This window comes from Microcaecilia unicolor, chromosome 4, assembly GCF_901765095.1.
Source record: "Microcaecilia unicolor chromosome 4, aMicUni1.1, whole genome shotgun sequence".
NCBI classification, from domain to species: Eukaryota; Metazoa; Chordata; class Amphibia; order Gymnophiona; family Siphonopidae; genus Microcaecilia; species Microcaecilia unicolor.
This window is the reverse complement of record NC_044034.1, coordinates 341,154,020-341,180,190: the sequence shown is the minus strand read 5'-3', so window position 1 is coordinate 341,180,190 and position 26,171 is coordinate 341,154,020. Positions and strand designations below refer to the sequence as shown.

Here is a 26,171-nt window from a genome sequence, read left to right as displayed (position 1 = left end):
TCTGCGAAGCCAGGGCCAAGAGATTGGTAGCCCTCGCTTCTGGAAGGTAGGCCTGAGCCGTCTGGGTATTCAGCAGCGCTCCTATGAATTCCAGAGACTGAGTAGGCTGGAGATGGGACTTTGGGTAATTTATCACAAACCCCAGCAGCTCCAGAAGTTGAATAGTGCACTGCATGGACCGGAGGGCTCCTGCCTCCGAGGTGCTCTTGACCAGCCAATCGTCGAGATATGGGAACACGTGCACTCCCAGCTTGCGTAGATACGCCGCCACCACCACGAGGCACTTTGTAAACACTCGTGGGGCAGAGGCGAGCCCAAAGGGCAGCACACAATACTGAAAGTGCCGTGCGCCCAGGCGGAATCTGAGATACTGTCTGTGAGCTGGCAGTATCGGGATGTGAGTGTATGCGTCCTTTAAATCCAGGGAACATAGCCAATCGTTTTTCTGAATCATTGGCAGAAGGGTGCCCAAGGAAAGCATCCTGAACTTTTCTTTGACCAGGAATTTGTTCAGGCCTCTCAGGTCTAGGATGGGACGCATCCCCCCTGTTTTCTTTTCCACAAGGAAGTACCTGGAATAGAATCCCTGCCCTTCCTGCCCGGGTGGTACGGGCTCGACCGCATTGGCGCTGAGAAGGGCGGAGAGTTCCTCTGCAAGTACCTGCTTGTGAAGGGAGCTGAAAGACTGAGCTCCCGAAGGACAATTTGGAGGCAGGGAGGCCAAATTCAGGGCGTATCCGCACCGCACTATTTGGAGAACCCACTGGTCGGAGGTTATGAGAGGCCACCTTTGGTGAAAAAATTTTAACCTCCCTCCGACCGGCAGATCGTCCGGTACGGACACTTGTAGGGCGGCTATGTTCCCGTGGATCCAGTCAAAAGCCCGTCCCCGGCTTTTGCTGTGGAGGCGCAGGGGGCTGCTTAGGCGCACGCTGTTGACGAGAACGAGCGCGCTGGGGCTGTCCCTGTGCCTGGCGAGGCCTTCGGGCCGGCTGGTTGTACCTACGCTTTGCAAAAGAATAGGGTGCAGCCTGCCGTGCCCGGGAAAAACGCCCACCCGTGGGGGCGGGTGCTGAAGGCGCCCGGTGGGAGAGCTTGTCGAGAGCGGTTTCCCGCTGATGCAGTTGGTCCACCATCTGCTCGACCTTCTCACCGAAAATGTTATCCCCCCGGCAAGGGACGTCAGCCAGTCTCTGCTGGGTGCGGTTGTCCAGGTCAGAGGCACGCAGCCATGAGAGCCTGCGCATCACTATACCTTGGGCCGCAGCGCGAGATGCCACGTCACAGGTGTCAAAAATCCCCCTGGACAGGAACTTTCTGCACGCCTTCAGCTGCCTGACCACCTCCTGATAAGGCCTGGACTGCTCCGGCGGGAGCTTATCGACCAGGTCCGCCAGCTGTTGCACATTGGTCCGCATGTGAATGCTCATATAGAGCAGGTAAGATTGGATGCGGGTCACGAGCATGGAGGATTGGTAGGCCTTCCTCCCAAATGAGTCCAGAGTGCGAGACTCCCGCCCCGGGGGCGCCGAGGCGGTATCCCTCGAACTCCGTGCCCTCTTGAGAGCAGAATCCACGACCGCTGAGTCATGGGGCAACTGGGGCCGCATGAGCTCTGGGTCAGAGTGGATCCTGTACTGGGACTCTGCTTTCTTGGGAATGGTGGGATTAGTTAGTGGTCGCACCCAGTTCCGGAGCAGCGTCTCCTTCAGGACATTGTGCAGCGGTACCGTGGAGGACTCTCTAGGTGGTGATGGATAGTCGAGGACCTCGAGCATCTCGGCCCTCGGCTCTTCCACAGAGACCACGGGAAAGGGAATGCTTATAGACATATCCCGCACAAAGGAGGCAAAGGAGAGACTCTCAGGAGGTGAGAGCTTCCTCTCCGGTGACGGCGTGGGGTCCGAGGGAAGGCCCGTAGACTCCTCTGAGGAGAAATATCTCGGGTCCTCCTCTTCCCCCCACGAGTCCTCATCCTCGGTATCGGACATTAGCTCATGTAGCTGCGTCCGGTACCGGGCCCGGCTCGACGTCGAGGCACCGAGGTCTCGGTGTCGTCGAGCGGTGGACTCCCGCGCCGGCGGGGACGGAGCTCCCTCCATCGACGTCGACGGGGACTCCACCTGCGTGGCTGTCGAGACCGGCACCGCAAGCGGCGGCGGTGTCGACTGCCCCGGCGCCGGGCTAGAGCTCGCCGGCGCCACAGTCATCGGCGCCGAGGGCGCAAGCACCCCCGGCGCCGGCACAGCCTGGCGCATCAGCCCTTCCAGGATCCCCGGAAGGATGGCTCTGAGGCACTCGTCCAGGCCCGCTGCCGGGAAAGGCGGTGGGGCCGGTAAGGGTGTCGGTGCCGGAAGCTGCTGGGGGCCAGGAGACGGCACCGAGGTGCCGGAACCCCGACGCGTCGGTACCTCCACCACCGACGGAGATCTCTCCTCTCTGCGATGACGCTTCGGCGTCGACTCCTCTTCAGGGTGCACCGAGGGCTCCCGGTGACGGCGCTTCTTGTCTTTTTTCCGGTGCACGTCACCGGTGCCGGAGGGCATGGAGGAGGAGGAGGTCGATCCCCCTCGGTCTCGGGGTACCGGGTCCGACAGGGTTCGGTCCCGTGGCTCACGAGTTGAGGGAGTGACCGGGGCCGACTGCCCACGCGGTCTCTCTACCCCACTCTCGCCGGCGGACCGGCGGGCCGACGGGACCTGTTCTCCTGGGGTCGCTGCCATCGGTGCCGATGTCTCGGGCATCGATACCGGTACCGAAGAACCGGTCTTCGATACCGATGCCGTCGAGGTCGACGTCGAGGGGCCGGCGCAAGTTCCAAAAAGACGGTCCCGCAGAACTTGCCTCGCAACCTGAGTCCGTTTCCGGAGACCGAGACACAAAACGCACGACTTGAGATTGTGCTCCGGCCCGAGGCACTGGAGGCACCAAGCGTGGGTGTCGGTCTGCGAGATCGGCCGGCCGCAGCGACCACACTTTTTAAATCCACTCGGGACCTTCGAGGACATCGACGGAAAAATCGCGTCGGCGAAGTCAAAGTCGGCAATGGTGGCTAAAATCACACCACGAAAACTGAAACCGACCGAGCGGCCACTAGGCCGCAACGAGGCGTCCCCGCTAGAAAGCGAGGGAAAAGAAGGAGCGCGTGCTCCACACGCGCAAAATTCTTTTTTTTTTTTTTTTTTTTTTAATAAAAGAGAAAAAGAAGAAGAAGAGGCCGAACAGGCCAAAAGCGACGATCCGCGTAAACGCGGTCGAAAAAATCCGGCGGCTGAAACGAGAGAGAGGGGAAAACACAACTCTCTCAGTCGCGGAAAAAAAGTAACTGGCGGGAGCGGTCGCGCACGGGCGGGAAGACGGCCGCGCATGCGCGGTGGGCGTGCCCTGCGTGTCGACCGTCCCGCGAAGCTTATTTCCGGTTGGTGGGGGCTGCCGCGGACGTCACCCAGTCGTGAGAACAAGCAGCCTGCTTGTCCTCGGAGAAATATAGAATACACTTAGTTGATCTCCCCAGCGCCTAAAACTACACACCTCCATTTACACCAATGAAAATGTGGCGTAAATCCCTGCATGCAGACTTATGCACACTGCGCTATATTTTATAATTACGTGCGTAAATTTGGGAATGCCCAAGAAACACCCATTTCCCCGCCGACAGCCATGCCCCCTTTCAAACTACATGCATTAGAATTTAGGTGTAGTTCATTACAGAATGCGCTTAGCAAGTTGTGCCAATTATTGCCAATCAGTGCTCATTATTGTTTGTTAAGCGCTGTTATCAATGCTGATTAGCTTGTTGAGCCAATTAAGTTACGCACGTTGTGCCTGGATATCGGCATGGATCTCTAGGCACTCTATATAGAATCCAGAGGTAAAACCATTTAAAACAGATATAATTAAAAAAAACAGGAGCTTGTCTGCCTGATATTCAAAGCGATTCAAGCTTAAATCGCTTGGAGTCACCCAACCGCTGGTATTTAGTGGCTGATGAATATTGGATCTGACTGCCCATGTGGGAAGTGGGCAGGTTGGGGGCAATACAGCTCAAAAGCTATCCTAAATTGGCTAGTTTGCTATGTGAGTGTGGTGGTACTGAATATCAGCCGGCACTCGCACAACTTCTCAAATCCTTTTTTTTTAGTCCTTTGAGCCTCCTCCTGCATCCGGAAACAGCACCAGCACCCTGTTCTGTTCCCTCTCCCTCCTGCAAACATTAATAACCCCCCTCCCCCCCCCTCCCCCCCACAGCAGTGGTTCCCAAACGTGGTCCTGGAGGCACCCCAGCCAGTAAGGTTTTCAAGATACCCACAATGAATATTCATGAGAGAGATCTGCATGCACTGCCTCCACTGCATGCAGATCTCTCTCATGAATATTTATTCTGGACATCTTGAAAGCCTGACTGGCCCTAGAGGAGGCGATAGGAGCAGAAGCAAACCCCACTCGCTACTTCCCCTAGCGGCAGCATCCTCAAAATGGTTGCCATGAGATGTGCAGTACTATCGGAGGGGGGCTGTTTCAGAGGGTACTAAAGGAGGGGGCTGTTTCAAGGGCTGGGAGGGGACTTGGATGGCTCAAAAAAGGATTTACAAAATTATGCTGGTGCCAGCCGATATTAAGTCAGGGCCCACACAACTGTCTTATCAGCTCGGACCGCATAGAGTGGAGGAGTGGCCTAGTGGTTAGAGTGGTGGACTTTGGTCCTGGGGAACTGGGTTCGATTCCCACTGCAGGCACAGGCAGCTCCTTGTGACTCTGGGCAAGTCACTTAACCCTCCATTGCCCCAGGTACAAATAAGTACCTGTATATAATATGTAAACCGCACTGAGCCTGCTATGAGTGGGAAAGCACGGGGTACAAATGTAACAAATAATAATAAAGATCTACTGGCAAGCAGGATATTTTGACCCGGATAATCAGTAACGGTGCCTGTACATGGCCTGCACTGAATATCTAGAGTTAATGTGGTCAGTGATGGTCAGCATTTATAAAATTGCTGACTGCCAATGGCTGAATGCTAATCCGTGTATTTTTTAAACAATTGTTAGCTCTACCCAACCACTTTTGTGACCTTTTTAAAATTGACAGGCTTACCTAGTGCCTCCCTTTTACTTAATGCTTTGAAAGTGTGGATCTGTCCTTTTGTTTTTTACAGAGTACATTCTAGGTGGAATCTTCCCTGTCTAGTGCAGACATTGCATGTCACATGTTGTCCCCCTTTCTGGGCCCTGATGGAGCTTGAACCAGGATCAGCACCAAAATTTAGGATTCCTAACCGTAAGACCAGACAGTACTCTTCAGCACGCCAGGCCTTGCCAGAAAGGGAACATGTCGACCTTTAAGTATCACAGATTGGCCAGGAGTCAGTTAAAAGGTGGTGTTAAGAACAGGAGTTGTTCACAGCAACCTAAAGGCTAACTTGCCCTCTTGCCATCAAACTTCCTACTCACACACACAGAATCCATGTTTTCAAGTTTCTCTGTCCTAGGGTGAAGCCCAGGAATGGACAGAGGGGGCCATGTATTTCCTCACAGCTCTTCCCCTTTCCTCTCCTTCCTCCTTGTCCCCCCCCACCATTGCATTTAAATCATACCTTTGCTGGCAGGGATGCCCAAACCGCCCCCCCCCCCCCCCAGCTGAAGTGGTCTGCTGCCTGAGCACCTGCCCATGCTGCCTGAGTAGGGTGGAAGCTGGCGGGATGCTTCAGCTGCTGACGCCGGCATTCCTACCCATGCTGCTGCTCTGCTTCACTGCGTCATCGTTGTGATCTTGCTGACTCTAGTTCCAGACCTGCTGATCCAGTTCACTTCTGGCCTTGCTCCAGACTTGCAACTTGTTTGCTGAACCCAGTTTCAGGCCTGCTAATCAGTTCCTGTTCCAGCTTTCAGCCCCCATTTCCTCCTAACTCCACTTCTCGATCTAGAACTTCTCCGACTGCCGTTCCACCATTGCTCTTCGTACCTGATAGTTCAGGGTCTGTGCCTCTTTCTGACTGACACGTAACTCATGGCTCAGTGCTCAACTCTGCTCCGAGTCTCATCAGTACCTTAAGGGCAGTAAGTTGACATTTCCTGATACAATTATAGCTTGACTCTGTAGTTTTGTAGGTGCAGCAAGGGTAGAAAGGTCATATTGGTGGTGGAGGGGCCAATTTAGCACCAGCACCCAGAACAATTGGGGGGGGGGGTCTCATCTGAAAACTTTACCGTTACCTCATAACAGCTATACTTGTGAAATGATATTGGGCATGAAGTTTCAGATCTATTTCCACTGTCATTCATTCATTATCTCTACTGGTACCATGGATTTTCTCCTTATTAAACTTGCCTTACTCTCTATACTTCCATGATGCAAAGACAAGGGCACAAGTGGGATTCAGGACAAATAAGAGAACAGAGAATGGTTAAGACAACGTGGGTACCGAACAGGTGAATAAGGGCTTAAGATTCAAAAGCAGCCTTAATTACAAATCTTCCAGTGTTTGTGACCTGGATTGGCCTCCATCAGAGAAAGGATGTGAGGTTTCACGAACTTTCACTCTAACCTAGAATGACATTTTATAACCCAGGGTCCATCTGTCATATGCTAGCAAGGAATACAGGGATAGGGAATGGGATTTAATATACCGCCTTTCTGTGGTTACAGTTGTTTACGTATAATATACAGGGTTAAGTGACCTGCCCAGGGTCACAAGGAGCTGCAATGGGAATCAAACCAGGTTCTTAACCCACTGCACTAACCATTCAGCTACTCCTCCAGTCCAATATATCTGGAAAAAGCATAACCCACAGTCACTCGGTTAGATTGACTAAATAATCATGTGCAACCATATGACATTTTATATAAGATGGATTTGAGTCTGTAGAAATTTGTCTGAATGTGTAAAGCTGCAGGGTTTTTTAAGAGGAAGGGTAAACACAATGAAGGGAAATGGAGCACTGAATATCCCTAGTCATACCAAGGAAAAGTGAGGGCTGGGAGGGAGCAGAGAAAAAGAGAACTGAGCAATTTAACAAGAAATGCCCAGTCTGTGGGGATCAGCAGGAAGGAAAAGGTTTAAGGAGGATTTTCTGGCAGCTCAAGGCTAAGCAAAGTCTAGAAAAACCCAGAGTTGGAAGTTACTGAGAACACAGTCAAGCTCAAATATGTTACAGGGGCTCATCTGACCACAGGAAAGTAAGAAACACTTAACGGTTTCATGCTCTAATGCTGCACGCATGTGCCTCTCATCTTAAAGGGCAACTGCAGGCTCATACGTGTTGTTGGGAAAAAATGGGAATAAAATTTATATATATATATAGCATCCATAGCAGTATAAACTCTACTTGTGTCTTAGGACCCCTTTTACCAAAGCGTGTTAAATTATTACACTTATAGCATGTTAATGGCTAAAATGAAATGTGTGGTGAGTGCAAAGACCCTGCTGGGGGCAGGCCCAATTTGCACAGAGTTCATGCAGAGATATATTCTTACTGTGCAGTATGTGCATTGCAGATAACACAGGTGAATTTAATGCCACCTACTGAGCAGTGGCATAGCTAAGGGGGCACAGGGGGAGCAGTCTCTCCCCCAAACAGAGGTTCAGAAAAAATGGGGGGGGGGGGGGCGGGGGTTTAACTTCTAAAATGTTAACTGGTTAAGCAAATATTAGCGGTCAAAGATAGGCTGCTATTTATCCACCCCTTTTTGAACCGCTAAATATAGCCAGTTTGCAGCTGGATATTTATTTGTTGCATTTGTATCCCACATTTTCCCACCTATTTGCAGGCTAAATGTGGCTTACAATGTTCTGTCATGGCAGTCACCATTCCAGAGAAGAGATACAATTGGTATTACATAAGAACGAGGATGATATAGAAGTAATTGGTAGAGGGAAAAACATTCAGAATAATTAGGTAAGTGGTGATGCGTTACAGTTCCTATTAAGGATTGTTGTGGTATGCTTTATTGAAGAGAGAAGTCTTCAATGATTTACGAAAGTTAATAAGGTCGTAAATTGTTTTCAGATCAAGTGGCAATGTGTTCCACTGCTGCGTGCTTAAGTAGGAAAAGCTAGACGCATGTGTGAATCTGTATTTTAGTCCTTTACAGCTGGGGAGGTGAAGATTCAGGAATGAGTGTGCTGATCTTCTGGCATTCCTGGGTGGTAAGTCAATAAGGTCTTGCATGTAGGCCGGGGCAGCTCCGTGAATGATTTTATGAACCAAAGTGCAGACTGTGCGCCTAACCAGCTAGGTTGCCACTGAATATCCACAGTTAGGCGTTAAAACACTATTTAACCACCCAGGAGCCATTCCTGGACGGTTAAATAGTTTTGAATATTGGGTCCTTTATGCCTGCTATGGGTTATTACGCAAATTCAAGCAATGTGCTGTTTTCAATAATAGCTTTAATTCCATTTACAACAATCACACCCATCCTTTTATACAAATGGGACATAAGGAACAAAATAGATAAGGAATAATTTCTGTGTTAATTATTAGGGATCTCAAAAAAACAATCTCTAGCACAGTAAATGCATGTACATCTGCAGGAATGCAGATTCTCCAAAGCATCTTACCACAGACGTGGTGTACAGCGAGGTCATTCTTACCACAGGCATAATGAACAGCAGGCATTTCTTACCACAGGCCTAGCGGACAATCAGGTCTCTTACCACAGGCATAGGGGACAGTGAGGTATTTCTTACCACACAGACTGAACAGCGAGATTTTTCTTACCACAGGCATAGTGAACAGTGAGTTATTTCTTACCACAGGCGTAGTGAACAGTAAGGTATTTCTTTACTCCAGGCAGGCAGGGTGCTCCAAAATGCTTGTCATTGACAAGGAAGTTACACTTCTGTTTGCCATAACATCTCTGCGATAAAATTTCCAAAGCGGCAAAGGACAAGCAATCTATAATATAAAATATATTATATGTCTATTATAAATATGTAGAATGGATGACCTAAGGCAGTCTGATTTCACCGAGTTACAAGAAAGACATAATTCTATAATCTTGAACGCACATTTTCACACTTAGTACGCGGCTTCCTAAAGGAAAAGTCCATAAACCGTTATTAAAATGACGGGGAAAATCCACTGCTTATTTCTGGGATAAGTAGAATAAAATGTACCTTTGGTCTGTCCCATGTGGCAATACTTACGTACTTAAGTATTCCTTTATTTTGTTTTCAGAACACTTTTAGTCCCAGCTTAGTAAAAGGGCCCCTACAGGATTAACGCTAAGCACGCCCCCTTGTGGCACCTATAATGATGTGCCAATTTATAGAGTTGTTACCACAGATTTTGGTTTCACCCAGGGATCCTTTTACCAAGTTGTAGGAAAAAGGGCCCTGCGCTAGCAGCAGGGGCTGTTTTTCCCGCAGCCAGTAAAAAAAAAAAAAAGGTCATGCAGTGAGTTATTGCGTGGCAATGCAGCGGGGAGCCCTTACTGCCACCCAATGAGGTGGCAATAAGGGCTCCTGCGCTAACCCGCGCTGCCCGATTACCGCCGGGTTATCGACACCCAAGCCGTTTCTGGGGGGGGTTTATTTTTCACTGCAATATATGGAATTTGTAGAATATAATCACTGCAACTTAAAAATTCTACACTGCAACAGTGTTCAAGGGTGAATATAGACTTCCAAAAATGAAAGTTGGTGGAGAAAAAAAGACCTCCGTGAAACCGGACACTCCTCTTGTTTAAAGGACACGCCTTTTAGATAGAGAGGGGACCTCCTTAATCATCAGTCTCAAAAAAAACTCCACATAAACTTCGTTCATACTGTGTGTACCATAACACCCTTTCAAACACTCATCGATGAAGGCAATATAATGTGGCCAAAAGCCGTTAACTTAGCTTGGATGGGGAATTGGGAATTGATGAGAGTGTGGGAACGGACTTACTGAGATACTGCACTAATACGAAGAAAACTACTTCCCCATCCAAGCTAAGTAACGGCTTTTGGCCACATTATATTGCCTTCATAGATGAGTGTTTGAAAGGGTGTTATGGTACACACAGTATGAACGAAGTTTATGTGGAGATTTTTTTGAGACTGATGATTAAGGAGGTCCCCTCTCTATCTAAAAGGCGTGTCCTTTAAACAAGAGGAGTGTCCGGTTTCACGGAGGTCTTTTTTTCTCCACCAACTTTCATTTTTGGAAGTCTATATTCACCACTGAACACTGTTGCAGTGTAGAATTTTTTGAAGTTGTAGGGTTTTATTTTTCCCCAGAAATGATGTGCGCTCTGGGCAGGACTACCGCTGGTGGCTGCAATGGGCCAGCTGTAGTCCCAGAAGAGCGAGTGGTAAGCCCGAGCTGGGTTTACCACCGCTCTGTAAAAGGACCCCTCAATGTCTCCACTAGGTCTGTACCGAATATTCGTATTTAATTCAGTACTGAATAGTGCCCTGAATACATTATTCGTATTCAGCCAAATAGTGATTTAAATTCCAATATGAATAATCTGGGGCTCTACTGTGCTAAATCCAACTGAAATAAACACTTGATCTCTGATTTAACATTGCTTCTTTTATTATTTGTTATGTTGAAGGTCAATGCCCATTATTCGTATTTGGTATTCGTATTCAGTCAAATAGTAAAATATGCTATTCGGTACAGTTCTAGTCTCCACCAAGCCCCTTGAAATCTCCACCTATAAATAGCAGCTTTCTGAAATTGCCATTTACACATGTACAAAATCTACACATGAAAATGCTGCTATTTACAAATGAACATTTTTCTAACCTAACCCCACAGTCTACTTGTGCCTCTTGGGTCCTGATTATTCCTACAGACACAGGGGAAGGGAAAAAAATCTTAGTGAATCAGATTACTGGTCTAATTTTTCTGCAGCCGTAATAAGGAAAAAGAGCAAATCAAGTGTACTTTTCTGTCTTTCAAAGCCACTCTTTACCTACAGCAAAGCATGGGACTCTCTGATGGAAAAATAATGTAAGAGGTTACTAATCTGTGACAAATATTTAAGTGCTTGGTAAAAGAGATATAAAAGGAGGAAGTCTTCATCCTGGATAGGGAGAGCCGACTGCTCTTAGCAAAGTCAGAACTGCTGTTCATTCGTAGATTGTTCCATGTCACGTTGACACGGTCAAACCAAACGTACACACACTGTTCCTCCAAAAAATATTTATTCTAAAACATTTCCAGGATATCAGATTTGGATTCAGCTCCTGCCAAATGATAAAGCCCTGTGAAACACTGTAGTATGAGATTCCTGGAAATCACTGTGCTGTAGCCATCAATATATTGAACCCTACCTCTGTGCCAAGAGCTATTTTATTCTAAACCACACTAACAGGTGTATGTAACAGTGTATTGCTCATGACAATCAACAAATATTTAATGGGATTCACTGTACAAACATGAGACATAAAGGGGGTAATTTTATAAAATCATTTTTGCATATTTGAAAGCGAATTGACTGTTTATGTGTTTGTATGAGATGATTTGTATTTTATCATTACTGATTTGTTTTTAATTACTGTGTATTATTTTAGGATTATGTATGTCATTTTGTTCTCCGCTTTGATATAGGCAGCTATAATTTTATAAACCTTAATTCTATAACTGCATACCTCCAGTTGTGCATGTCTTGCAGTGGAAAGAGCTACTTAAGCTTACAAGCGCCCTAAGCAATCTTCTATGAGGGTGCATGCACGTAGCATAGAATGTAACTGGAAAGGTACACATGGGTTGGGCATGGGCACGTCTCTTAGAATAATATAAATTCTGGGCACAGAAGACTATATTCTAACACGTGTAAATTTTGTAACACCCACGAAAATGGCCATTTCCCCACTGATAACCACGCCCTTTTTTGCCTGCACACATTAGAATTTAGGTGTACAGCATTACAGAATATGCTTAGCAAGTTATGCACAAATTCTAATTGCCAATTAGCGCTCATTATTGCTTGTTAAGTGCTGTTAACAACACTGATTGGCTTCTTAAGCCAATTAAATTACGCACTTTGTTATAGAATACGCCTGGATTTTGGCACAAATCTCTAGGCATGTTATATAGAATCCGGCAGTTAGAGCTGAATTCTTTCAGCGCAGTTTATTGATTTCCCTCCTAAGAGCTTACCGCAGATTAGTAAAAGAGTTTGTCAGTGTCCTATTAAGAACTTTTGTGGAAGATTTTCTTTTCTTTTTTTTTTTTTTAATGTACAGAAAAACTTACCAAACTGAGGAATGCTGTTACCTTCTGGCAGGCAAGTATCTGTGTCACGTGCCCATCGACCATAGGTGGCTTCATAGATGTTGAGGAACTTAGATTCGTGGCAATGGAGTTTCAGCTCTGCATCCTCACACACGGATTTGGTTTTGTATTCAGCTAAAATGAAAACCACATTGCTTGCTGACAATCCATCATCAACAGCTCTGACAGAAACGTAAAGATAGAAACGCAGACTGAAGCCTTTCACAACATACATTGAGGTTGTTTAGGGTTGTTTCCCTGGCTCAGCAAAAATGGTACAGGAGATCTGGGATCAGGTCCCCCATCAGGTGAGGCCACTTTGCTTGGGTATTGAAGAAGCTAAAGTACCAGGGCTGCAGGGAAATTGCAGTTAACAGTGCAATTAAAATTACTAGTCGCAATTTTAAAAAAATAATCATGGCTAGTAAAATTAAACAGTTAAGTAAAATTATTCACTCCCCCTCAAATCTACAGCTTCCCCACCCCACTGAGTTCCAGAAAGGGGAATGGGACCTCACATGCAGGCATGTCAGCCAGCAGAATCAGGTCACCTGAACACTGGTGCCTGCGAGTGATGGGCCAGATCCTATGCACCACTGCAGCTGCTCAGACTTTGGGACAGTTTACAATTCCAGCAACTCCTAGTGACAGAGGCCAGCTCCAGCCCAGGACAAAGCCAGACTCCACCCCCTAACAGATACAGTCATCACTGCATAAATGGTGAGTATCTTGACTAAGGCTCAGCATGGGGGGAGGAGATGTTGCTGAAAGTGGCGAAGGTGCGGGGGGGGGGGGGGGGGGGGGGGGGGGGAGATCATGAGAGACAGAGATGCTGGAAGGGGTGGGAATAAGGAGATAGGAAGACACTGGACTTAAACTGGGGTGGGGGTAAGATGCTTGCAGGTTGGAAATAAGTGGGAAGGGAGATAGAGGCAAATGCTGCTAGACATGGGGGAGATGGGGAGATCATGAGAGCTGAAAATGGTGGAAGGGGTGGAAATAAGTAGATAAGAGAGACACACTGGACTGGGCTATCTTTTTTAGTCATTTAATCATGTCGTCTTCATTTTAGTTGTGTTTTGTTCTTTTCTTCCCATTTTGAGGACACATTTAAACAAAACCAACATGTAAAGGTTGGAAACTGCCTGGCTGGGAGAAGATGCAGCCCAATATCCCCTCTCCTTGCTCCCCCTCCCCCACTCAGCATCCCCCATTAAGTCACCAGTCACTAGGAAGAACCAATCACAGAGACCACCAAAAAAAGGTTGCACTACACAGACACAGCTGAAAAAAACAATCCAACTGCGGGTAATTCTGGAACAGCGTACTTATATTTAGGCACCCAGAGAGCATCTGTTTGATGTCTATTCTATACACGAAAGTAGGTGCCTCCCAGTACTCTCCTTTATAGAATACTAGTGTAACTGGGTGTTTTCACGTGTATGCAGTTAGGTGCAAGCACTTTGTCAGCCACAGAGCTGGTGTAAGTGTTCATGCCTAAATGCTGGAGATATGTGAATAACTTTCAGTATTCTATCAGTTATGTGCCTAAGTGTGAGTCTTGCCAACACTCCCGTCTACCTGCCTGCCTACCTGTAGCGCTTTGATGGAATTTTGATCTTTACATAGGAATTTATGCGGGATGTAAAGAACAAACCTTAAAGACCACTCAAAACACAGCAGCAAGGCTTATATTTGGTAAAACGCGATTTGAAAGCGCAAAACCCCTTCGTGAAAAACTACACCGGCTCCCAATCTGCACCCTGGTTCACAAAATCATCTATGCAGATGCCCCGAGTTACATGACAGACTTGATCGACTTACCAATTAGAAATACATCCGAATCAGCACGATCTTATCTAAATCTGCACTACCCAAGCTGCAAAGGACACAAATCAACTTACGCATCTAGTTTTTCCTTCATAAGCACACAACTGTGGAACGCATTACCAAAAGCCTTGAAAACGACGTATGACCACCTAAACTTCCGGAAATCACTAAAAACCAACCTGTTTAAAAAGGCATACCCTACCAATCCAACTTAAATGCCTAATCTCTGCAACACAACCAAACCAAAGCAAGTAATGGACATAACTCAACTCTTCCATTCTCCGATTCCCTAATGTGGCTCTGCCATATGAACTTGATCTTACCACAACATCACCCTGTATTTGTTCACATAGGAGCCTGCAAAGGCCTCTCCGGCACTATGTAAGCCACACTGAGCCTACAAATAGGTGGGAAAATGTGGGATACAAATTTAACAAATAAATAAATAAGTACACATATATAGTAAACACCAGGGAATTATACCCTTATCAAATGTGAAGAAAGGATAAATATCACACATTCGCAAAAAAAAAAAACCCAACTAAAATCTCTCAGATATTTGGTCACTTAAATTTGTTTAGTGCTCATATTATGAGAGACAATTTGGCATCTGTGTTTGTCAAAGTCAGTGGAGTCTCTTATTTTTAATTATTGCACTATACCTTTTTTTTGTATAATATAAAAATATTTTTAAATTATATAGCAGAATTCTTAATGTCACAACTTTTTTCAATTATTTTGATTTATTATTTTTTTTAAAAACCCTTTGAGGTCCTTTTACTAAGGTGTGCTAACCGATTTAGCATGTGCTAAGGATTAACACACGCTAAATGCTAAGAAGCCCACTGTATACCTACAGGCTTCTTCGCATTTAGCCACGCTACATTGGTTAGCGTACCTTTGTAAAATGACCCTTTTTCAAGGTCAATTTCGATACCAAACTATTTGAAATCCAGTTATGTACTATTTGAATTATACTGTTTTAATGGGTTTCCTGAGGAGGCTTCGGCGAAACATGGCCCATGTTGGAACCCTTAAAACTTTGATGCTTGAAAGATACGTGTATTTCAAATAGTTTGGTATTGAAATCAACCTTGACAAAGTTTTTTTTTTAATAGAAAGTCAAAATAATTGAAAAGTTGAGTAACATTTAGGGTCCTGTTTACAAAGGTGTGCTAGCGTTTTTAGTGAGCGCTAACCATGTAGACATCGATAGGAATATTATGGGCATCTACATGGTTAGCACATGCTAAAATCACTAGTGTGCCTGATTCATAAATTTATCTATGAAAATGCCCCGGTCTACATGTCAGATCTTATTGATCTACCAGCCAGGAATATTAAAAGATCTTCACGCACATTCCTAAATCTCAGGGGCGTATCTGCGTGGGGCCACAGGGGCCTGGGCCCCCGCAGATTTCACCCTGGCCCCCCTCCTGCCGCCAACCCTCCCCCGCTGACGTTGTTTACCTTTGCTGGCGGGGGACCCCAACCCCCGCCAGCCGAGGTTGCTTCCGCCTGCTTTTAAAAATAATTCTTCAGCTGGCGGGGGACCCTAACCCCCGCCAGCCGCCGAGGTCTTCAAAGTTCTTGTTCGTCGTCCTCCTCCGTCCGTGGCCATGCTGTACGCTGTTGATTCGGAGTCTGACGTCGCACCACGTCTCCTGGGTATGTTTTAGTTGGTGCAAATGGCCGCACCTAAAGTTAGGTGCGATTCCCGGGCTAAGTGCTGTTCTACAAACCGTGCCTAACTTTAAGCGTGTTTTATAGAATAACGCTTTTTTTTCAGCGCCAAAGTTTGGCTCTCTAGAATTTAACCCTTTGTGCACACTACTGTCCGTTAGCACATGCTAAGCTTATGCTAAACTTTAGTAAAAGGGCTCCAAAGCCTCTCATACTATGAGCACTGAACAAATTTAAGTGATCAAATATCCGAGAGGTTTTTGGGGGGTTTCTGTACGATATGTGCATACATATGCAAATATGTTATTGTTCTATACATCTGCATGCACAGTTCCCTATTGTACGGAATTATTCCTTTTGCCCCAACGTTATTACATCCAAACAGGAAGAGGCGGCATTAGGTGACTGTTGAAGGCTGTTACTTACTCGGTTTGCATTTGAAGGAGACCAAGAGGTATTTTGTTAGACCTGGACAAGGGTCAGGTCCAAACAGTCGACTGTTGACAGGAAGCTGGCAGGACCGCAGGTTCTGGCATTCATCCTGAACTTTCTAAAATCAAAGAAACCACATATAATTGTGTGTTAGAAATCTGAACTGCACATTCTGCCTCTAACATCTTGATAATAGGCAGGAGAGAGCTATAGCAGACTTGTTAATAACCTAAAATTGTAGACTGTGTGGGTTAGAAATGTTTTAAATAAATAAATAGCTCAGAAGCCTGTGAAAGAGCTACCTCCTATTCAATTTCTTTCTCAAGCAGACCACATGAATAGTTCTGACCAACTTCCCTCTTCCCCTTCAAATTTTGAGATATCACTTTTTGAAGTAGAATTGGGTTACCATGTGATTGGCACACTTTTTTCATGCCAAGTAGAGTTATAGAATAGTCAGAAAGCTTAACATATGAAATGCTACATGAAAATGACTTAGTCGATATTCAAACTAAGGGCCCTGTTTACTAAGCCGTGCTGTAGGCGTACTAACTTTTTAGTGCATGCTAAAAATTAGCGCGTGCTAATGCTAGAGACACCCATAGGAATATATGGGTGTCTCTAGAATTAGTGCAATGTACCAATGTTGAGGATCTGAGCCCTCCATGGAGACATGCTTCTCTTTGCACCAAGCATCAAAATTTCTACAGATCCTGATGTATGCCTTTTTCTAGCTTTCAGCATGGTCTCCATCGCCAGAAACGTTCTCGTTTCTGGTGATGGAGACCAAGGCCAAAGAGTCTGGGATTTCAGCATGGTCTGTCAAGAAAAGGCTATAAGTGTAGTGTAGTAGCCCTTCACAAATAACTGTCCTCACCAGGGCAATCTCCTGAGGTGAGTTTTCAACACTCCTTCTGCTGAACAGCACTTCAGCCAAGATGACTGTCTCATGACCACTGAAACCATGGCTCTGGCCAGTAATTGTATTTGATGACACTGAGCATCTGAGAGAAACGGCTGCTTTAGACTGAGTCTGCTGAAACCAATACAGCAGTACCCAGGCACCATAAACCCACAAACAGTCAAGTGGAGGAGTGGCTTAGTGGTTAGGGTGGTGGACTTTGGTCCTGGGGAACTGAGGAACTGAGTTTGATTCCCGGCACAGGCAGCTCCTTGTGACTCTGGGCAAGTCACTTAACTTGCCTGCCGCATTGAGCCTGCCATGAGTGGGAAAGCACAGGGTACAAATGTAACAAAAAACAAATAAAATAAAATATTTATTGAATTTGATATATCGCTTATCACATTCGTTTTAAAGCGGTTTACAATTTTAAAAAAGCAGCAATTCATACAATATACAAAGTATAATGTAAAAAAAAGAACCCCACAGATTCTACTCAGCAAGTCCTTATATGTGAATGCTGAAGAATGTAAAACTGAAATTTTAAAAACTAATCAAAATATTTTCAAAAATCTAGGTTTTTAGAGCCTTACGAAAACCAAGATAACTAGTTAGTCCACTGAAGGCATCAGGTAAAGAATTCCATAAAACTGGTCCCATATAGCAAAAAGCTCTATTTCTCATAGATGTTAACCTCACTGTTTAAAAAACAAGAGATGGAAATTGCAAAAGGCAGCGCTCTGAAGAATGTAAAAGCGAAGCATGCTCTAAACCAAACACACCAGTTTAAAAGTAATCCTAGCTGGAGTAGGCAGCCAATGTAAGGCACTGTTGTTAGCGGGGAGGGGTGTTCTTGTTTGACCCTTAGGCCACAAGAGTAAGGGCCCTCGGATTTCTGCTGGTACTGTATTAAATATGTTTTAATTAGATTTTAAATTATGCGAGAGGAATTTAATATATGTGTTGGGGAATTGCACTAACTGTACTTTATAACGTTTAAGGAAATATACTTAGAAATTAAGGACTAGATTCTTAATCTCAGGTACGGAACAAGTTTATTTACAATACTGTACAAGTAATGCAATAATTTTAGCTCTCAGTTTAGGGCTCTTATACAAGGGAAATGTGCCACAAGATAACTATTGTTAGAAAGTCTGAATTATTAATTATGCAGGATCGGTATTAACTCACTCTGATTGAGGCTCAGATGTATTCTTTCTGCTGCTGGTTGGAGTGGTGGTCTTGTATCTGTTGCTTGATGGTAATCCTTGCTGTAAGAGAAGTCTTTTATTTGCAGATTTGTTGGGAATGGAACCCGGAGGAAGCCTTACCTTGGGTATGTGGAGTCCAGCGAATGTGCCGAGAGTGAGGTTCATTGAGAGTCCAGAGGCAGCGGTGCAGAGAGGGTCCAGAGTTCAGTGAGAGTCCAGCTTTTATAATGGAGGAGTGGCCTAGTGGTTAGGGTGGTGGACTTTGGTCCTGGGGAACTGAGGAACTGAGTTCAATTCCCACTTCAGGCACAGGCAACTCCTTGTGACTCTGGGCAAGTCACTTAACCCTCCATTGCCCCATGTAAGCCGCATTGAGCCTGCCATGAGTGGGAAAGCGCGGGGTACAAATGTAACAAAAAAAAAAAATTCTTGCTGGGACATAAGAGTTGAAGTCATATGGGGTGTACCTAACCTAATCACAACTCAGGGATAGTTGAAACTGGTTCTTTCAGGTTTTAGAGATGGTGAATTTAAAAGTTGGTTTAGCTGGTCACACACTTGCAGCTTGTAGTTGTCTCTGGCGGATATCTCTGGGTATCTATCCAGCCTATCGAACAGTATTTTCTATGGCTTCTGGGCTGCCATAGTACCTTTCGAGTCTTTTCCACGTCTTTTTAAATTCCTTGATAGGGTCATTCATATATAAATGTTTCAACTCCTCCACATGTACAGCTGTTTCCTTTCCCAGCTATGTAGCATCATATTCATCTCTTGCTTGGGAGTAAGCCTCATATTTGCTATGGCATCCTTGAAGTCAGATTTCCATGCCATCGAACTGAGTATGCCCTGAGCCCCCCAGATCTTTGCGAGTGAGGTAACCTACTAGCTCATCTCTTTCTGAAGTTTTAGTTTGAACAATTGAAACCGCTGCTGGTTGGCTGGCTTTGTCCTTTGTGGGGACTAATGCGAAGTATAACTACTCAGGTGTCCCCCGCTTGAACAAAGGATATATAGCTGGTGTCCTCCCAGAAGACAGCAGCCTGAGCCTTTCTTGTGCCTGGCTTCTGTATGGTACTGGGGGCTGTGGCCAAGGCAAGGCATCTGCCTCATTGCCCATACTCAGGATGTGGTAGTGTGTCTGTGCATGTGCAAGCATGTAGATCAGTGTGGTGGCAATCGGCTTCTATGGCATGCTGCACCTTAGATCTGCCTCTTTCAGGTGAGATTGCCACCGATGCAGAGGGGCTTGGCTCCTCAGGATCTGAAGGCTCTTCTGATTTACGCTCCCTCCATGCGCTAGTAGGTACTGGGGTGTGCGCCATCAAATAAGCTTTGATTCGTCGAGCGAAGTCTTCCGAAGTGAAGTGGATAAGTCAGTTCTTTCCGTCATTCTGACCTGCAGCATCTTCAAAGTCCTCTGCCTTTGCCTCAAGTGCAGCTACTTCCTTCTCTTGCTGGAGTGCCTCTATCCGAAATGTTCAGCTCAGTCCTTTCACAAACAGCCTCATTCTTTGTGGCCTCAGCCTCCAACTCAACCCTTTTACGTGTAGCCTTGGCCTCCCCTCTTGACAGTCTCAGCGTCCATCTCAGCCCTTCTTAGCTTCAGGGCTGTTTCTAGTTCAATGTGGCAATGGCGAGATTTAGCAGCCTCTGCCTTAGCCCGTGCCTGAACAAGCTGTAGATTGGTTGGAGCAGTTTGTTGCACATGACCTTGAGGATCTTGAGGTTTTGTATGTATGTTTAGAAGAGTGAGAGCACTAGGAGATGCTATCTTATGCATTTTTTTGCTTTTTTTATGGCTTTTGTTACTTTGACTCTATGCTTCAGGTCTATGGCTTCTTGGAATTTCGTTTCCAAAAAACTCTGTTTTGTATTGGTTTCATCTAAGAACTGGCAATACTCTTCTGCCTTTCGCTGATAGAGTGCATCACTGGTCTGTAGTGATGACAGACAGGTGTCACTGTCTGCCTCTGAGGTATTAAGCATGTCTCATTCCACCTCAAGCCAAAGCTTGTTTAGATTCACACTATAATTTTCCTCTTTTGCTTGATAAATTTCCAGAGCCTTTGGTGTTAACTTGTGAGTTCTTTTTCTCCTGATTTAAGGTTGAGGCTGGGGGGGAGATGCGCCCACTGTGTCTGGACTGTCCTCTAGCTCAACTTGTGTCTGATACATCAGACTCTCCGTCTAGTGCACCCTGTGCAGTATTAAAATCTGTCATTGTGTGCTTGTTTGCTTGTCTTTATTAGCTGAAGAATCAGCTCTTGTATAAGAGAAGGCTAGAGGTGTAGATACAGAGGCTACTCTTTGAGAAAGGAGCCGGCTATGCTGGGGATAGCTTACATTTGCTTCCCTCTCTTCACTGAATCAGAGCAGGGAGATCTGTATGTCAAGCTGCCAGGAACAGTACTGGATCAGGTTTCACTGATGAGTTAAAGAGCAGAGGACATGGGAGGGGATGGGAAGGCCAGCTCTGAGTCCACTGATCCTCCTTATCAATCTATCTCTTAGCAAACTAATTGCTTCCCACCCTCCTTGCCCAGAGCTCAGATTTCTGGCTTTGGTGCAGGTCAGTGGCGTAGCCACAGGTGGGCCTGGGTGGGCCGGGGCCCACCCATTTAGGGCTCAGGCCCACCCAACAGTAGCACACATTTGGTGGTAGCTGGTGGGGATCCCAAGCTTAGCCAGCTGAAGTCCCCATGATGGTAACGAAAACACTACTTTCCACGATACCAGCACAAGCTCAGTTTTCAGCGCATGCGTACTGCAGACTGTCATGGTGGAAAGAAGCATGTCACCGCAAGCTGAGATATTTTTGTTGGTGGTGGCTGGGGGGGGGGGGGGGGAAGATCACTTGGTGCCCACCCACTTCTTGCCTAGGCCCACCCAAAACCTGTAGTCTGGCTACGCCCCTGGTGCAGGCTGAGGGTAGGGGGGAAGTTTTTGTAGTTGCTTCCAGGTAATTAGCGTGAAGGTGTGAGGAATGTAACACAAAGAACTTAAGTAGAAACATTCTTTTTTACTGTGAGATTCTGTTTCAGTTTCCCTCTGGATTCTGCAATGCTCCTTTTAAACCAGTTTTATTTCTTAATCTTTCTTATGCTCAGTTCAAATGTTCATAAATTTGCCAATGCAAATAGAGTTTCTCTTTCAAGTTACCGGCTATGAACTACTGCAGGCAATGGAGAGGGGAGGGGGAGGCGAGCTGAGCAGAGCAGATATTTGTAAAACAAAAGGAGAGCAATTGATCTTAAGTACTCTTTTGAATGCAACCGGGAGAAATGCTACCACAATGCTAGTTTTAAACTCCACAAATGTTCTGCTTTTCTGATAAATGCACTCAAACGGTCTTATTTAAGTCAGAAACATTGCTTTTTGTAGAAAACCAGAATGATTCAGCACATTTACTTGCTTTGCTTTTTCATAGCCTTTCACTGCTGACAGACTGCAGAAGGCCGTCTCAGAAGCACACTTTGTGCTTGGTAAAAGAATTACATTCCCCTTTTAATAACTATTCATCTTTTCACTGTCAAGGCCTCTTAAAAGTCCCAATTTTTTTTTACTTTAAAAAGGAGGGAAATAAAAGCCAAAGCAGTCAAAGGTAATCGCCATAGGTTGGCACAACTAGTATGACCCTCTCTTATTTCAAAAGCCAAAAGGCACCCTATGATTAGGCCTAATCATCAACTAAAAACCTCCAAACAAAATTTTTGATTTTTGATTTTAATCTTCCATTTTTGTGTGCAAATTATTATCTCTCATCCTTTAACTACTACTACTACTTAACATTTCTAGAGCGCTACTAGGGTTACGCAGCGCTGTACAATTTAACAAAGAGAGACAGTCCCTGCTCAAAGAGCTTACAATCTAATAGACAAGTGAACGGTCGGTCCGATAGGGGCAGTCTGGATTCACTGAACGGTAAGGGTTAGGTGCCGAACGCAGCATTGAAGAGGTGGGCTTTAAGCAAAGACTTGAAGACGGGCAGGGAGGGGGCTTGGCGTAAGGGTTCAGGAAGGTTGTTCCAAGCATAGGGTGAGGCGAGGCAGAATGAGCGGAGCCTGGAGTTGGCGGTGGTGGAGAAGGGTACTGAGAGGAGGGATTTATCCTGTGAACGGAGGTTACGGGCGGGAACGTAAGGGGAGATGAGGGTAGAAAGATAGTGAGGGGCAGCAGACTGAGTGCATTTGTAGGTAAGAAGGTTTATATAAGTCATCAAGTGGTATCATCAACTTCACAGAACCAATGTGAATCTCCTCTGTGTCACAATCGTTTTCAAAAATAAACTCATTCAATATTTTCTGCCATTAAACCATTAATCACACAGCGTGTTTCAAGGAAGCACATTAACCTGAGCTTCAGTTCCTCACTACCCCAACAGGGACCCATTTCACCAAAATAGACTTCTTCAGGGGATACTGCTTATTTTACACTGCGTGGAAAAAGATTTTGTTAATGACAAATCAAATTGAATGCAAAAATTAATCTAAACAATTCCTTACATTGTAAGCTCACAATCTGACATGCTGGCCGACAGGTTACAACCATCAAAAGATGGTGCCGGTATATCACTCAAACGCCTAAATTAACGTCGGCAGTAACATCAGTCTTACAAACCTCAACATAAATGTATACAATGGACAGTATTTTTCTGAAATGCTGCACAGATTTTTTTGAATTGCTGTTTGTATACAATCAAATACACATATTTTTTCAATGGCTGCTGCAGACAATCAGAATTTGTAAAGATCAATAAAGCTGAGGTTTGTAAGACTGACGTCACTGCCGACATTAATGTTGGCATTTGAGTGATATACTGGCGCCATCTTTTAAAGGTTATAACCTGCCAGCCAGAATGTCAGGTGTGTGCTGCCATGAGTTCACAACGTAAGGAGTTGTTTAGATTAATTTTTGCATCCAATTTGATTATCGGCAAATACAGGCCCTCAGTTTGCAGACCAAATGCATTCAGATTTACTTGCTATGTACGAGTGTATATTCCTTGAGGGTATCTTGGACATTTGTCCTAAGTGCCTACTTATACAGAATATGAGTTGTGGTCACTAATCATCAGTTTAGATGCATGCTGAAAGTTTACTTTGTTAACAAAAGCCTTTTATTAAACCTTCTTTCAGATTTTCGATTGTTGCCGTCAAAAGATTAAGATTTATTTTATGATATAAATAATGTAGAGTTTTTACTGAGATATTGTAAAGGCTTGCATAGTTCAGGGTAGGGGGAACTGTGTTGCTGTGCAGTTGACTCGTATTTGATCACTGTTGTTGTGAATCTTAAATTTTGCTAACTCTACTTGCCATGACCATTTTACTGTTTGGCCAGAAATAAATATAAATACAGAAATAATAAATTGCTGTATAGTAACAGCAGATGACGGCAGAAAAAGACCAGCATGGCCCATCCAGTCTGCCCAACAAGATACACTCATATGTGCTACTTTTTGTGTATACCTTACCTTGATCTGTACCTGTCCTTTTCAGGGCACAGACCGTGTAAGTCTGCCCAGCACTATCCACGCCTCCCAACCACCAGCCCCTCCTCCCACCACCGGCTCTGGCACAGACCGTATAAGTCTGCCCAGCACTATCCACGCCTCCCAACCACCAGCCCCTCCTCCCACCACCGGCTCTGGCACAGACCGTATAAGTCTGCCCAGCACCATCCCCGCCTCCCGCCACCGGCTCTGCCACCCAATCTCGGCTAAGCTCCTTAGGATCCATTCTTTCTGAACAGGATTCCTTTATGTTTATCCCACGCGTGCTTGAATTCTGTTACCGTTTTCATTTCCACCACCTCCCGCAGGAGGTTTGCTGTGTCCTATTCGTATTATTAAATTCTACATATGCTCTTTTGTTACCCACTTTGGGTAAAGGCAGGATACAAATGAAATAAATAAAATGATTGCTGTAAAACTAAAACACAATCCTGCACTTTTAAATATTATCCTGTCAGCAGTACCTGGAAGGTGGTATCTGCCATGCAGCTGGCTGTCTCCAGGGTGTTGGGCTGCTGTGTGGAGCACATCTGGTGGCCCTGCACGGTGTGTCCGTAAAACGCTGATTGGATACTTATCGTGGAATGGCGAGGACACTGCAGAGTCAATGTGTCTCCGTCACACGCATACAAAGAGTGCTTCTGCAGAAGTCTGCTTAGGTAACCTGGAAAAGATTTAGCTGCATTAGGAAACAGACACACATCTTGAAGGTAATGTTATCCCTGCATCCTCATAGTTTTCTCTGTGAGATTTTGCTGTATTTTCAATGCAAAAGGTACACACGTACTTCCACTCTGAAAATTACCCATGGAAAACGTTGTGCTTGTGTTTATACTTGCTTTTCAGGGTGGACGCACTAACCAGATAGAGCATTCAGATTACCCCGCACTAACTGGCACTAATGACAACATAAAAATAATTTAAAACGAGCCGCACTGAATCTGGCCCAGAATACAAGAAAGTCTTGTGTTAAGATATGCTAAGCCCAGATTCTAGTGCATCTACTGAAAGGGCCCGTAAGATATAGTTATGCGCATATGTTACAGAATACCGCTGAATGCGCAGCTAGCCAGGGCCGCTGAGAGACAGAGCAGGGCCTGACGCAGGGCTGTCACTCTCCCGGCCCCCTCAGGCTACCACCGCTGCTCCCTCAGTCTGTCACTCTCCTGCTCCTATGTGCTGGGACCCGGGTTATTGCGCTAACAAAACCATCTGGGTCCCAACCCACAGAAGCAGGAGACAGAAAAGGAGGAAGAAGAACCGTCTGGTGCTGGGCCCCCCTTGGAGGCCAGGACTGAGGAATCTTGCCCCCCCCCCCCACCCTCCGCTCCCCCTCTTGGCGGCTCTGTAGTTAGTTCTTATGAGTATGACTGTAACAATATTATATTCCAAGCACCAAAGTATAGCAACAGTAAGAAATACTTGAAATGATAGCTCTCTCCTTCAGCTTAAAGTCTGGAGCCCAAGATTTGCACTGGGCTCTAAACTCACCACCAAATCCTAGTCTTAGCAGTAGCCACATTGCCTTTGCTCTAGCTACATCACTTATGTCACCGCTATCCCTTTTTTTGATGGTTCTGCCTTTGCCGTCATCATCAGCTTCTGAATGATCTCCCACCTGGATTTCTGTAATCTGCTCCAGGTTGGTAATCCAAACAAACGCGTACAGAATGTCACAGTTGAAATGGTACTAAGTGCGAGCAAACTCAAAGCAATCACACTCATTTTAAATTACCTATACTGGCTCCTGACACTCTGTCGTGCCTTGCTGCTGGCCCACAATGTCTCGAAGGCTGTGTTCCACTCTACTTCCGTAGACATCTCACCCTATACATACCCCACTGCTCTCCACACTCACTGGCACAAGACCACCTAGCCATGCCAGTTCCTAAAGAAGTGCCTATCCCAAGCAGGGCTGGACCGACCACTGGGCAGACTAGGTGTCCACCTACTGAAGCGCAATTTGAGGAGTGACACAGAGGACACCATCAGTTTCGTTGTGGCTGATATGGGGCCTTGAACATGCATAGATGTCTCCAGGGATGCTCCAGAGGGGGAAGGAAAGGGAGTTTGCTGGACACCTTGTTGGGTCGGGAGAGATGGGGAGGGAAGATGTTGGACTACAGAGGGGATGGGGAGTTTCTGGACATGGTGGGGGAGAGGAGGCCCTTGAGCTGCCACTTGCTGGGAGGCTCATGGCCACAGGTTCATCTACAGTGTCACAGCCTTGGTCTGGCCTGGCTCCCAAGCACCAGAAAAAGAACTTTAAGAGGCTCAGGCCCAACACTATGGAACTTTCTACCACCAAAATGTTAGACTAGCTCCCAAACCTTGGTCCACAGACATAATTTTAAGCTACCTACTTTGTGGAATGCTGTCAAAGAGAACTGGC

General features: G+C 45.8%; 1 protein-coding gene across 3 annotated transcripts in view; it reads right to left on the bottom strand.

Annotated features, from left to right (window-relative positions):
• The window catches only part of EVA1C (eva-1 homolog C), a 96,945-nt gene that overhangs the window by 27,931 nt on the left and 42,843 nt on the right, over positions 1-26,171 (bottom strand). For all 3 annotated transcript variants that reach the window (XM_030202141.1, XM_030202139.1, XM_030202140.1), the window contains 4 exons: positions 24,244-24,443; positions 16,150-16,273; positions 12,193-12,345; positions 8,755-8,898 (listed from right to left, as the gene is read on the bottom strand). In XM_030202141.1, coding sequence (XP_030058001.1) covers positions 8,755-8,898; positions 12,193-12,345; positions 16,150-16,273; positions 24,244-24,443 — 621 coding nt within the window. The remainder of the gene's footprint in view (positions 1-8,754; positions 8,899-12,192; positions 12,346-16,149; positions 16,274-24,243; positions 24,444-26,171) is intronic.